Source organism: Podarcis liolepis (genome assembly GCF_965112155.1).
Source record: "Podarcis liolepis genome assembly, chromosome: 5".
Classification (NCBI taxonomy): domain Eukaryota; kingdom Metazoa; phylum Chordata; class Lepidosauria; order Squamata; family Lacertidae; genus Podarcis; species Podarcis liolepis.
In genome coordinates this window covers 7,846,373-7,860,960 of record NC_139556.1, presented here as the reverse complement: position 1 = coordinate 7,860,960, position 14,588 = coordinate 7,846,373, and the positions used below count along the sequence as shown (strand labels likewise).

At 47.5% G+C, this 14,588-nt stretch overlaps 1 protein-coding gene across 2 annotated transcripts in view; it reads left to right on the top strand.

Annotated features, from left to right (window-relative positions):
• Positions 1–600: 600 nt before the first annotated feature.
• Positions 601–14,588, top strand: part of NTF3 (neurotrophin 3) — a 66,468-nt gene continuing 52,480 nt past the window's right edge. The window contains exon 1 of one of the 2 annotated variants that reach the window (XM_083503579.1): positions 601–1,190. In XM_083503579.1, the coding sequence (XP_083359705.1) occupies positions 1,170–1,190 (21 nt within the window). In that variant the 5' untranslated portion in view covers positions 601–1,169. Of the gene's footprint in view, positions 1,191–3,102; positions 3,742–14,588 lie in introns of those variants that run through there. The other variant, XM_083503580.1, reaches the window with a different exon arrangement.

The following is a 14,588-nucleotide window of genomic DNA, read 5'->3' as shown; positions in this document are numbered from 1 at the left end:
TCATGGACTTTGAAGAAAACTCGAACTCAGAATGCAAGGGAGAAACGTGCTAAGAGGAAGGCACGCTTGGCAAATCCACACCGTGATCAACTCCCGCCCAGAAACCAATGTCCCCACTGTGGAAGGACGTGTGGGTCCAGAATTTTGCCTCCACAGTCACTTATGGACTCATTGTTAAAACTGTGTTTATGGAAGACAATCTTACTCGGCTACGAGTGATTGCCAAAGAAGAAGAAGAAGCATGCTAAACAAGCAGCCTGCCCTTAGTTACCCAAACAGTGGAGTCTGCTCCTATCTTTAGATCCCTGTCCTGGCACCTGCCGCCCCATTCTTGCAATTGATTTTTTTACCATCTTATTAAAATGTTGGTCTTGCTTCAAGTATTTCTGCAGCTTGCAAAGCAATCTTTCAAAATGCTATAGACCCACACATTTCAAAACTGTTTGTAAAACAAAATAAAATGAAAGATTCTTAGTGAGAGGAACTTTTGGGAGGAACCCAAGCTGTAAGCCATTTCTTTTCATTTATAGCCGAGGAAACAGGAAACACAGGTTGTCTCCCTTTTGCAGAGTTGTGAGGAGAGACCCTGCCTCCCCCCACCCCCACCCAGGGATGCATATTTGGCAAGATTAGGTGTTGCGTCTCAGATTACAAGGCGTTGATCGCAGGAGGCCACAGGCACCAGTGGAGAATGGCAGGAACCTTTCCAGTTGTGAACAATGCAAGTTGCTGGTAGCCAGCTTCTCTGCAGGCTCATTGATTTAGGATCTTCTCTTTACTGCCTTCCCTTACGCTTGGACTGAGAGTGCACTGGCGGCCACAGTTTCCCAGGCTGTGAGCACATGTCAAATGGCTAACCTTTTGGCTGTCCATATTTCTCAGGACAAGAGCTGCTTTTAATTCTAGCATTTCCTGCAGGAGTTTAAATGCAGGAGTGAGCTGTTGCGAGCATTACATTTTTGCTCCAAGCGAACCATTTTTTTAAAAAAGTTGTTATTAATATTATTATGATGATGACTACATTCTGGATGGAAGATGCAAAGTGTTGAGTGGATAAATTTCTGTACAGACTGGAGGATAAGCAGAGAACGACAGAAGAATAAGTTTACTTAAGAAGCATCAGCGAAGGAAGATTTCCTCCTCCGTGAAAGTCAACCCAAGCAGTGAAGATGATGATGATGATGAGGCAGGTACAATGTGTAAAAATATGGAGCGTAAACATTAATTCATTAATAGGGGGAAATAGATATATGCATGATTTATTATATGTGTGTGCCATTTCTGATTGATATATGAATTATATTCCGTGTGTGTTTTGCAAAGTCTCAAAGATGGTGATTGTCAGAGTGTGATCTTCATTTTCAAAGGACATTTGTCACACCTTGGGCTGCAGAAATGAGAAATACCGTATTTTTCGCTCCATAACACGCACCTGACCATAACACGCACGTAGTTTTTAGAGGAGGAAAATCCGTAGGCATGCCACCCGTAGGCATTCCCTCCATAACACGCACAGACATTTCCCCTTACTTTCTAGGAGGAAAAAAGTGAGTGTTATGGTGCAAAAAATACGGTAACTCTTGTGACAGAGTCATTTCTGACACTGGGCATCCTAAAACCTTAAGGATGAACCAACATTCACCTGTTTGATATCCATATGGGGGGGGGGGTGCTGAGAAGCTGGGGCTGCACATGAAGCAAAGTGGACTGATATAATGCTCAGCAGTAGAATGAGCTACGGTGTCATGCTACAGATTTGGGGTGGCATTTTCAAATGTTCCCTATATAAAGAATTTCCCTGACAATAGAAAACTGGCATAAAGCTTTTAGCCCAGATGTCTGCCTGCTGTGCTGGTGTTTGTTTCCATGGTGTTTGTAGCATAGGGAAACAATAATAATAATAAAAAAGTCCTCCATCTGAACTGGTGGAGTCCTTTTTACCATCTCATAATCCCCTGCATGTGCAGATGTGAACAACCATCTAAGCGAAACTATTTTAAGCCTGTTGCTTATGAAAAGTGCAAAAGTATAGGCAAGGAAATTAAACGGAAGGGGAGACAGAAAAGATCTACCGACGGTTTGCTTAGACAATATATTATTGCAATAGCCATAGCACTCTCAGTGTACTTGAAAGGGCAGAGGTAAGACAAAAAGACTGATCTCTCTCATGAGGAGTCTACAATCTAAATGGTAAAGAAATGGATAAAAGTTTTTCATGGAAGAAGGAAGGAAAGTATACTGATCCACATTATTCTGTAAGGATGCAAACCGCACAAACTTTCTGTAGCATCAACATTTGGGTGGGAAAGTTTGCTCAGAACAAATCGTCCTCTGTGACCTCAAAGATGTTGGTTGTAACTTGCTCTTCACGTTCTATTTTAATCTGACTGAGGAAAGAGCACGCACGCACACACACACACACACACACACTCATACCCGATGATTTAAGCATGTATAAATTTAGAGGGAGAATTAAAGAGGCATGCAAGCTAAAATTACCATCTCCATTCTTAGTGAGCTAGTGAGATAAATTCAAGGAAAAATGAGGTGCAAAGTGGCCTTTGCTATTGATGCTGAGGAATTCACTCCTTTTGCACACACTATTTTCATAATGGGTTCACCTACATGTAAAACCTTGAACATTTGCCTAGTTTTGGTGAAATATGTATCAGTAGAATTCATTTGACTTATAGGCATTAACAAAAGAGGAGAAAAAGCAAGGCACCAAAAGCTGAAATCTGATTTGTAAGAGAGAGTGAGAAAGTTTCCAGTATTCCTCTCACCCCTCACCTCCAATATTTTGAATGCCTTTATATGATATGTACAGAATCTACCAGTTTGCAGCCTCCCTGTGCATTTTTGTAGCTGCAGGTAGGTCATTGTCAATATAGAGATGTTAAGGCTGCAATCCTATACCCACTAAAATGGACGTAAACTCCATTTAATCTGATGGGACCGTTTTGAGTAGACTGGGGCTGTCAGTGGCATCTCTTCTGAGAATTAACAGTGCAAATCTAAGCATGTCTACTGACAATTCGGTAGGGCTTTCTGCCAGGTAAACGGGCTCAGGATTGCAGCCTCAGCGCTTGAAAGCCATGCTAATAATTCCAGGTGCAGTGCAAGTCATTTCCTGGTAGCCTTGCACGCGCGGGAGACGGGCCTCTATGCTGCCATCCTGCACGCACTTACCTAGGTGCAAGTCTCCTGGGACACAGTGGGGATTACTTCCGAGGAAGCGCACCGCACGTTTTTTCCCCGGCCAAGCTTTGCTCCTGCCAACTCCACTTCCCATCCTTGTAAAACATGCCAGTCGAGGGCTTGAAATTACTTTTAATGCCCGGGAGCGCAAGAGGAGCATCCAAATGCTGCCCCTCCCTCCCCCCCCTAAAAAAAGCAGCCTGAGAAAGAAAATTTCGCCCCGAGAGGTTCTTGCTGGTGTTTCCCGGCCCGGATTTGCAAGGGGCCGGCGCCGGAGGAGTGCGCGGCAGCCAAGGGGTTAAGGCGGCGAGCCATCTGGCGGAGCGGGTTTCTTATAGCCGCGCAGATTCAGGTTCGCGGGCGCAGAGGTTGCAGCTCGTCTCTCGGCTCTCGGAGTCGTGCAAGTTGCGGGGGGGCCCCTGCTGCTGCCGCCGGCGGGCGAGCGCGCCTCTCCAAGGGCCGGATCCTGCGCAGCCAGCTCGCTCTCTTCATGTCGGCTTCCCTGCAAACGGCCCCGCGGATGCCATGCTCACTTCTGCCACGGTAAGGGGACGGGGGTCGCGGGAGGGAGGGAGGGAGGCGAGGAGGGGGCCGAAACATCCCCCCATCCCATTCCCTCGGCCCGATGAGGTTGGGCCTCCCTCCCTCGGGCACCGGGATTGCTTACTCGCGAGTAAAAGCCACGCTGGACTCGCAGCCCCCGCGCGCGGAGCTGCCCAAGTTGGGGAGCTGGGTCCTCTTCCGAGGGAAAGCGGGATGTGCGCGAGGAAGTCTGGGTGGGGGGGTCCCCTGGATTCTCTCCCCCCCCCCCCAGCTTTGGAGGAGACCTCGAGCAAGCTCGGTTCCTAACAAAAGCAGGCGGGGAAGACGCGCGCGGGGGATTCCCCCCCGGCCACCCCCCTCCCCGTCTCTGTTACTCCAGGTAACTCCGATTCCCGCGGCCCCTTCCAGGTGTGGGTCGTCTCCTCCCTCCCCTTTTTTGAAGGCGGGGACACCCCCCCCCAAAAAAAAAAAAACCAGTCCCGCATGGCGCAAATCATTCTCCTCTCCGGGAAATCAAAGGCAGGCTTTGCGCGGCCGCTGGTCGGCGGAGTGCGCCCCGTCCTCTGCGCGGGTGCGGAGGGGGAAGAGCCCCCCGTCGGGGCGCCCGAGGGAAAGCGCGCGAGAGGAGCCTCCGCCTTCCTCCTCCTCCTACTGCAAAAGTCGCCGAGTTTCTCGGGAGCTTCTTCGGGAGACGCTCAGCCCGATGGCTTGCGGGCAGGGAGAGGCGGCGAGAGGCGAGCGCAATCCTGACATGGTTTGGATATTTTTCAGATCCAGCCCTTTAATCCTCCCCGTTTAAATAAAACTAGGAAAGGGCGAAAGTTGGTCTGGATCTCGAAATAACCGGGAGATGGAGAGGAGAGCGGGGGGGACGGGGACGGACAGACGGACGGCAGGATTTGGGTTTGAATGAAGTTTGCTGGCGGGCGGCTTCTTCGGTCACTTTGCGCGCAGCTATTTGGAGAGGCGAGCGGGGGTCCCAGCGCCTGCGATGCGGAGGCTGCGCGCTGCGCCCGCGAGCTCCCTCGCGGTATAGCAGGGGCGAGGCGCGTGCGGGAGAGTCGGACTCGATGGGGGATCTTAGGTAGCCTGTATCTCCAGATAAGTCTTCCACACCCCCCCCCCACCGCCCCCAGCATCCAGGCAGTTGGGGGAACCACGTGCGTGCAAGAAAATGCAAGCTTTGCAAAAACAATTTTTAATATATATATAAAAACACCACATTCCAGGGATCCAGCTGCACTGTTGCAAAACCACAATAATGCAACGTAATCTGTAATCTCTGAACACGCCTCTTAGGGAAGAAGCGGCAATTTGGAAGAGCAGTAAACCCTTTTATAGCCTGGAGTATTTCAGGGTATATGCGTATGTGTGTCTGTATGTTGAATCTCTTTCCCGCTTCCAAAATAAATCAAAATTCTCTGCACATAAAAAAAATGGCACACCTGGGAAAAGATTAGGCTGAATCCTGTTCCCTCACCTGCTCCTTTTCTTTCTCTCCCACACACGTTTTTGTGTGTGTACAGGTCTGGTTTTCTTGTTTCTGGCAAGCTTTTGCTTCCTGTCTGGAGCGGTGCGGTCCCGACTCCGGGGAAGCTTTGCCACTGGAGTCTACTGACCTCATTATCATTATACTACCTGCAGAAAGTAAATAAGGTTGGGTTGTGGTGTCTGCCCCAGCTGATGGTAGCCTAAAGACAGGAAGACAGTGGCAGGAAACTACAGGTGGGACCGATTCTTGCTGTAGTTGGGGCTGACATGCAAGCAAAGTGAAATTGGAGAGGTATGGTGCAAATCTGGTCTGGAGCATAGCTGTCAACTTACAGATTTGAAAATATGGGACCAGCAGCCTCGAAAATAAGGGATCAGCAGCCAAAATAAGGGATCAACAATTTGATAAAATACACATTTTGTTGCATGCAAATGGCTTTAGATACCTATTAGGTCCATAAATCACCATATAGCATATATTCAACACAAAAAACAGCAACAATCTGTTGTTGGCAAAGGACAGCTGGACATAGAAAGGGCCCCATTACCTTCTGTAGCTTATTTAAGGGACATCATCAATAAGGGACAGCAGTGGGACATGGCGCTGGGATAAGGGACTGTCCCGCCAAATATGGGACGCTTGACAGCTATGGTCTGGAGGTTAAAGTGAGCAGGTGTGCTCACTGGCATCCAACATACAGGAGGGACACACTTTCAGACTCGAATGTTTTGACACTGCTGAGAATGCTACCAAGGGAGCTTCTTGGGGCTCAGTCCTGCGCGGAGCGTATCTTAATGTCCCTCCTTAATGTTCAGTGCGAAGACAAGCCACAGTTGTTTGCTAATGAGGGACAGCTTTCCCTGGGCATTAGTTCTGAGAGCAGGAGGGAAGGTGGGGGTGTGGGAAGGCTAGGATACGGAGGAAGGGTGGTCTTCTTTGTAGTAAAAGCACTTAAAAGATCTGTGCAAATTTCCCCTAGGCGTGGGGAACGAACAATGAAAGGAATGGTCCACGCTTGTAAGTGGAAGAAAACATTGAATGGAAAGAGAAAGTAAAGGCAATTGGGGAACAAAGGTTGCTCGCGTGATATATAGTGTTAGGTTCTAGTACTGAAAATACCTTTTTTGTTTATAAACACTCACTCGATAATCCTTTGTTCCCCACTAATATGCAGAATAATCTCCCCTTGTTCCTTGAGTATGCTCTGGAAGCATATAAACCGGTTATTATCCTGATTGCATTTCAACAGTGTGGTCAAAGCAGGTATGAGTTAATACTTTCTGTGGCTGCATAGGCATAGTAACATTTAGATATTAACTTGAATTTTAAGTTTCTTGGGTGTATGTAGCTATATATGCACACAATAATATAAATATGCAAATAATAAAAGTTATTTATTACTATTTAAATAATATGATAGCTTTTAGTAGCCAGCAAAAAGAAAGCCTTCAAGACCCAATTTATGCTTACAGAAAAGCCCAGTGTAGCCTTTTGGGACTGCAGCAGTGTGTGTGTGTGTGTGTGTGTGTGTGTGTGTGTGTTTGTAGCCCCAACTCCACACAAAGCTAGTAAAAAAGACTGCACTAGATAAATTGACAGACTGTCATGTCTCCCTGACATGACATTAGTTTTCCAGAAGCAGGACATTATTTTGTATGTAGGAAAATGTTCATTCTTGTGATTCTCTCACTTAAGTAAGGCCCTGGAATTCTGAAGTGGCATAGTCTTTTTCCTGAAGATATGGAAAACCCTGGGGGAAAAGTGTCATGGTACCTTGGAAAATAATAGGCATATTTTATTCTTTCAGGCAGTGACCTATTTCATCAGGTAATTCCATTATATTCAAATTGCAGTGAATTGATTTGCAGACTTGAGTTGGGGTTTGCTGGAGGATAAAACCAGTTAAGGAGTAATCTTGAAGTTAGAGGCCTGCAATGCGCCTCACTGCTAATCCTAATGGCAACATTGCTGCATCAGTCTGAGAGCCTGTGTGGTATGGTATCTGAAGACTTGAATGGCAGAGATCTGGGTCCAAATTTCCAGTTAGCTACCAAGCTTACTGGATGACTTAGGCAGGTTGCTATTTCTCAGGCTAACCTGCCTCATAATATTGTTATATAGTCATGCCTCAGGTTATGAACGCTGTGGGTTGCACGTTTTCAGGTTGTGGACCACGCCAAACCTGGAAGTACCAGAAGGGGTTACTTCCAGGTTTCGGCGCATGCGCAGAAGCGCCGAATTGTGTCACACGCGTGCGCAGATGCGGCGCTTCAGGCTGTGAACGCTGTGGGTTGTGAACGTGCCTCCCGCACAGATCATGTTTGCAACCAGAGGTATGACTGTAATGGATTCTCTGGAGAAATGATGGACAAGAGGCTATTTGCAGGTGACCTGTGTTTAGAGGGACACACAAGGCTGCAAATGGCATTGTGTTGTAAGATGTTTGTGGTAATAATACAGGGTGTAATAAAAGGATATGGTGGTACTGTAGTTGATATCTGAGGATATAGGCCAGCTGCAGTTGCTTTTATAGATGGTGAACTCTGGCAAAGTGTGGTAATAGAACAAGGAATAATGTATTGCTTCACCATGGAAGTATATTTTAATATATTTGTGAAGGAAGCTTGTTTGGTGATAAACAATCACTAATACTGGAGAAGAAGGAACAAAGGGCCAAATGGGAACTTGGGCTGGTATTTAATAAGGAAGAAAACATGAGGTAAACTGGCTATGATGTCAGAATATTTCCCCATCAAAATGTGAAGGTAGAAAAAACTGTGATGTTTAAGTGCAAAGAACTGCCTTGATGGAACAGCCTGTCCATTTAGCTGAGCATTCTGTTTCTAACACTGACCAGTCAGATGCTTCAAGGAAGATGATTGCCATTTTACCCCCTGCATCTGGTACTCAAAAGAAGACCACTGCTTCGGAACATGGAGATTCAGAGTTAGGTATCAGAGTTATCAATGAAAGTTGCGTCTTCCGTGAATTTTGTCCCGTTCTTTTTGTAAGGCCATTCAAAGCAGAAATCATCTGTCTGACAGTTAAGATGGTAAGGAACCATGTTCCCAACAGGATCACTAGTTGAAGCCATCATCGTAGATCATCATAGAATTGTAGAGTTGAGAGGGACCCTGAGGGTCATCTAGTCCAACCTTCTGCAATGCAGAAATCCGGTCCACAGCTGTCCCTGGGTGAGCTCAAAACTACCAAGTTTCAGGTTAACAGCCGGACCCACTGATCCATTGCGCCACAGAGATCTGAATGGAAGCAGCTTGTACGCTGTTGTTGGTAACATATGAATTGCCCCAAATCTAGTCTTTTTCATGACAGATTTGTGTGAGTGATAAAGTAGAATATTAAAATTTCACTGCAGTGTGCTTCATCGAGCCTTTAACACATCTATCATCTGTATACAAAATAGCTCAAAGTAGTGATTGGTGTGTTGGACTAGGACTGGGGAGACACAGTTCAAATTTCATAGAATCATAGAATCATAGAATCATAGAATCATAGAGTTGGAAGAGACCACAAGGGCCATCGAGTCCAACCCCCTGCCAAGCAGGAAACACCATCAGAGGACTCCTGACATATGGTTGTGAAGCCTCTGCTTAAAGACCTCCAAAGTAGGAGACTCCACCACACTCCTTGGCAGCAAATTCCACTGTCAAACAGCTCTTACTGTCAGGAAGTTCTTCCTAATGTTTAGGTAGAATCTTCTTTCTTGTAGTTTGCATCCATTGCTCCGTGTCCGCTTCTCTGGAGCAACAGAAAACAACCTTTCTCCCTCCTCTATGTGACATCCTTTTATATATTTGAACATGGCTATCATATCACCCCTTAACCTCCTCTTCTCCAGGCTAAACATGCCCAGCTCCCTTAGCCGTTCCTCATAAGGCAGCGTTTCCTGGCCTTTGACCATTTTGGTTGCCCTCCACTGGCCAGTGATGTTCACAGGGTGTGAGTATGCGTCTGTTACTCTCTCTGTCAGCTTCATCTACCTCACAGGGTTGTTGTCCCTATGAGGTAGGGACAACCATGTATGCTGCATACAAACGTAATAAAAACAAATTTGGCATTTGGTAGCCTGGATAGTAGACGGTGAACTAGAAGCTAATAGCTAGACGATATATTTACTATCTCAGCCAGCTGAAATTGGAGAGACATGTTATGAATGCCAGCGTGGTTGCTCGAGAGCAAACAGGCAAGACTCTCCCTGGTCTTTTCAAGGCTTTATTATCTGTCCAAAACATTCACAATGCAGATCGTCTCAATTCCATGTCTGCTCAGTCGCTAGCAGAATCTGGGAGTGGGCGGTCCTGAATTTCCCCCCAGCATAGCAGTCTTTTGACCCCCATCCTACGCCTCCCCTCTCTGTACGTAAGCCTACTGTGCAGAGAGGGCGTGGGCAAAGGGGGACCTGCCTCTGCCCCACTTTGCTCAGGTTCGGTGTTGCAGCTCTCCCTTGCATCTTCCGAGCCCTGTATCCCTTCCCCACTGGAGGCGTGGCTTCCCTCCTCCCCCGAGGATGAGCTGCTTCTCATGATCTTCAGTGGCTCCCTGTAACCCAACTGCCCTTCCACCTCCCACCTCTGAGCTGATGGCAGTTCCCTGACAGGACAGGAATGTTTTGTAGGCAAAAGGAGTCAAATTTCATGGAAAGATGCACAAAGCCCACTTGAGAAGTTTTGCTCATCCTGTTAAAATGCCCCAGGCTCCCCTCAAAATCCCTTCAGTTGCTTTGCTTGAATCCACTCCCTGCAGTTCATATCAGAACTTGCTTCATTGGCAGCCATAGTTCTGTTCAGGAGGAGCAGGTCCTGGGTTTGAGGCACGAAGCTAAGGCAGTAATAACTGAAGGGTCTGGCCTAAAGGTCTGCCACCATCTTGCATATTTCCACTCTGCTGCTGGTCAGAATGGGGAACCCCAGAGCAGCATTGATCCTCGCTCTCCTTGCAGTGATGTTGTCCTGTCCCAAGGGAGCCATGGTATTTTGTGAGGCAGTTTGTGTTGCAGCTGACTGGTGCAGTGGAGTCCCAGAAGCATCCTCACTTTTCCAAAAGCACTTGAGCTTGGATTGAATGGAAGGGAGAGCAGGACATTAAGAGACAATATTACGTGAGCTGTCTTGAAGATGCAAGGAGAATGACTGCCTATTTCCAGGGTGGGGTGAGGTTGGGGCAGAGCATAATACTGTAAGAGTTCACCATGTGTTATCAGGAACAAGAATCCAAACCACCCAAGTGAAAATGTGCAACTCTGTTTCTTGATTTAGTCACTTAGTCGTGTCTGATTCTTTGTGACCCCATGGACCAGAGCATGCCAGGCACTCCTGTCTTCCACTGCTTCCCACAGCTTGGTCAAACCCATGTTCGTAGCTTCGAGAACACTGTCCAGCCATCTTGTCCTCAGTCGTCCCCTTCTCCTTGTGCCCTCCATCTTTCCCAACATCAGGGTCTTTTCCAGGGAGTCTTCTCTTCTCATGAGGTGGCCAAAGTATTGGAGCCTCAGCTTCACAATCTGTCCTTCCAGTGAGCATTCAGGGCTGATTTCCTTAAGAATTGAGAGGTTTGATCTTCTTGCAGTCCATGGGAATGTCAAGAGTCTCCTCCAGCACCATAATTCAAAAGCATCCATTCTTCGGCGATCAGCCTTCTTTATGGTCCAGTTAACCCGCAGATTTATGCTTGGAACCTGCTAGTTCAGACCAGCGTGGCGTTATTAACAACAGACCACTTAATAGGCTGCTGGGAGAGATTTGCAACGTATTTTGAGGGCAAAATTCCCCAGATCTGTGCCAAACTGGAAGCCACAGCTAATAGATGTCCTTAGAACACTGACTAGTTACAGTCTGTGGTATCAGTTTCAGTTGTTGTGGATGCTTGCAGAAGTAAGGTCAGATAGAAGCCCTCTTGATCCTTTCCCACAATGGTAGATGAAATCTAGTTGGAGCTGACTGAATGGATGGGTCTGTGGTTTAGTTCAGGCATAGCAAACTCGGCCCTTCAGATGTTTTGGGACTACAGTTCCCATCATCCCTGACCACTGGTCCTGTTAGCTAGGCATGATGGGAGTTGTAGTCCCAAAACATCTGGAGGGCAGAGTTGGCCTCTGCCTGGTTTAATTAATGCCTTTCTATGGGAGGGATTTATGCCCACCCCTCCCTGGGCCCAGAGGTTTTAGAAAACTACTACCCAGTCTTTAATGTTCCCTTTCTGGGTAAAATGAGGGGGTGGGTGGTGGGCAGCCAGCTGCAGGCGTGCATGGAGGAAACAGTTTATCCAGACGCATCATCACTTGGTTTCAGGCCTAGTTTTAGCACCGAAACAGCTTTGGTTACCTTGATTGATAACCTTTATAACCTTTATCGGAAGATATAGGTTATAACCTTTATCGGAAGAGAGATGCAGGGAGTGGAATCCTGTTGGTTTCCCTTGATATCTCAGCAACTTTTGTCACCATTGACAGTGGAATGACGCAGGTGGTTGGGAATTTTGAGGCATGATGCAATAGTGGTTCCACTCCTACCAGCCCCATCCCTACAGGAAAGTAGCTCAAGGGGCATAGCCAGATAATAATGGTTCATTTGGAGGAATTCTACCAAAACCCACATCTGCAAGGGGCCCCAGATGCTGAGCTTTTTAAATATATAATTCAAGTCTCTAACACCACTTTGAGGTTTTTTACAATCACATGAAAGAATAAATAACACCCCCCGCTCCCAAATCATGTCCACTTGCTGTCATGGCTGGCAATGTCAACTTCTCCTGTAAGCAGGCAGGTGAGAGGACAAAGTAGTCTGTATAATGCAAGCTTCTTACTCCTTCCTTCCCTCCCCGCCACCCGCTTAAAGCAGGAGCCTGGAGCTGCTTCAGATAGCACTTTTGCCAAACGCTTTCAGAGAACCCCATTGCTCAGATGAGAGTGCGTAGATTGTCTCGAAGAGCTTTGCAGAAGCATTCTTTGAAGCAGCCTCCCTTCTGTACACATTGCTTGAGCAATGTTTACAGGAGGGAGGGGGAGGCTGCTTCAAACAGTGATTTTGCAAAGGGCTTTCAGACAGTGATTTTGCAAAGGGCTTTCCCCTGCACTCCCGCTCCTGTTTGAAGCTCCAGAGGCTGACACAGGGGTGCGAGCGCTGTCTAACCTTGAAGGAACTGCAGGTTCCCAAGCGCCCAAAAGCCAGCTGGAAAACCTGCGCAAGGGATTTTGAGAGGTGGGCGGGGCCTTCCACCTGTCAAATTTGGCCCGAGAGGCCGGTCTTGATAAGGATCTGGTCTGTGGAGCCAAAAAGGATCCCCACCCCTGTTATGAAACAAAATGTGCAGGCAGCTATGTGATGAGTCAGCCTGGCTGTTCCCCACCCACCCCTTTTGGTGCTTTCGGCCAATGAGTGAAAGCAGAGTTGTGATTGACAAGTGAGTTTTTTAGACACTGGGTTATAGGAATCCCTCCCTGGGGCGCTAAAGTGTTGCTTTTTCTTCCTTCCTTCTAGTGCATTTTTTCCCCTGCTTCCAATTCCTCTTATAATCCTTGCAAAATCTGTACTGTAGTTTGTCCTCCCTCCCTTGCTAGCAAGCAAGATGTGTCTTTCCTGTGGTGGGCTTGTCTGAAATCAGGTGCTCACTAGAAGCTATTTTCTGCAGAAACTACTACACATTAAGTTCGGATGGATGTTAAAGAACCTCCCCACTCAAAAGCAAATCAAAGTGTAAATTATCTGCCAGAGATTTATACACGTTCCCTGTTGTGCAGGAGCTAAAGTTCAGGTGCTCATTAAGAATTCAATGTGTAAAATAAAATAAAAACATTTTATAGCATTTAAAAATCCTGATAATGATCTCCCGTTAATGGTTTTGCTCCACAAGTACCCTTGCCTGGCAGGGATGTGTTCTTGAACGATGATAATGACTCTAACTTGTTTAGATGGAGATGGGTAAATATGTCTGGTCTGGGTTTCAGAAACTTTTGAAACCTTTGTCCTTTATATAGGTATATAAAGGTAAAGGGACCCCTGGCAGTTAAGTCCAGTTGCAAACGACTCTGGGGTTGCGGCGCTCATCTTGCTTTACAGGCATAGGGAGCCGACATTTGTCCGCTCTGCAGACAGTTTTTCTGGGTCATGTGGCCAGCATGACTAAGCTGCTTCTGGTGAACCAGAGCAGTGCACGGAAATGCTGTTTACCTTCCTGCCGAAGTGGTACCTATTAATCTACTTGCACTTTTTGGCATGCTTTCGAACTGCTAGGTTGGCAGGAGCAGGGACCGAGCAACGGGAGCTCACGCCATCATGGGGAATCGAACCGCTGACCTTTTGATCGCCAAGGCTAAGTGGTTTAGACCAAGGCGCCACCTGCATCCCAATATAGGTATATAGGTACTATACAAATGTAAGACTCACACCTGTTTCTCTGCCCAGTTTTGCCTTTGGCTCCACTTACCCCAGACATATGGGACACAGGTGGCGCTGTGGGTTAAACCACTGAGCCTAGGACTTGCCAATCAGAAGGTCGGCGGTTTGAAACCCCGCGACAGGGTGAGCTCCCATTGCTTGGTCCCTGCTCCTGCCAACCTAGCAGTTTGAAAGCACATCAAGTGCAAGTAGATAAATAGGTACCGTTCCGATGGGAAGCTAAATGGCGTTTCCGTGCGCTGCTCTGGTTCGCCAGAAGTGGCTTAGTCATGCTGGCCACATGACCCGGAAACTGTACGCCGGCTCCCTCAGCCAGTAAAGTGAGATGAGGGCCGCAACCCCAGAGTCGGCCACGACTGGACCTAATGGTCAGGGGTCCCTTTACCTTTACCCCTGACATGTAATTTCCCCCACCTGGAAGGTTGGTTATGCGCATAGCTGTCAACTTACAGATTTAAAAATAAGGGACCAGTAGCCTCGAAAATAAGGGATCAGCAGCCAAAATAATGGATTTTCCAGGCACAGGTATGTTCAACTTCTGAGCCCCTCTGAGCCAAAGGCAGAAAGCCCAGCCAGCAGCCAAACGAAGCCTCAAGCGGTGGTTTCCACAGCGCAGCAACCCAGCAAAGGGGATGCAGCAAGGAAAACCACCGTCACCTCTCCGCTGGGAAGCGCTGAGCAAAGGCGAATCCCCAGGCAACGCGGCCGATTTGATCGGCACAAGGCATGCAAGCTCCACCCCCCAGTCGTTCTTAGACTCCTTATTGGGTGAGCAACGCAGCCAAGCAACACAGTTGGAGCCTCCCTCCTCCCTGGCTGGCAGGCAGGGAAGGAGAGGAACTGCTTCCTTTGAAACGCGGGAAATTTAAGGGACATCATCAATAAGGGACAGCAGCGGGACACGGCGCTGGGATAAGGGAGTTTCCCGCCAAATAAGGGAC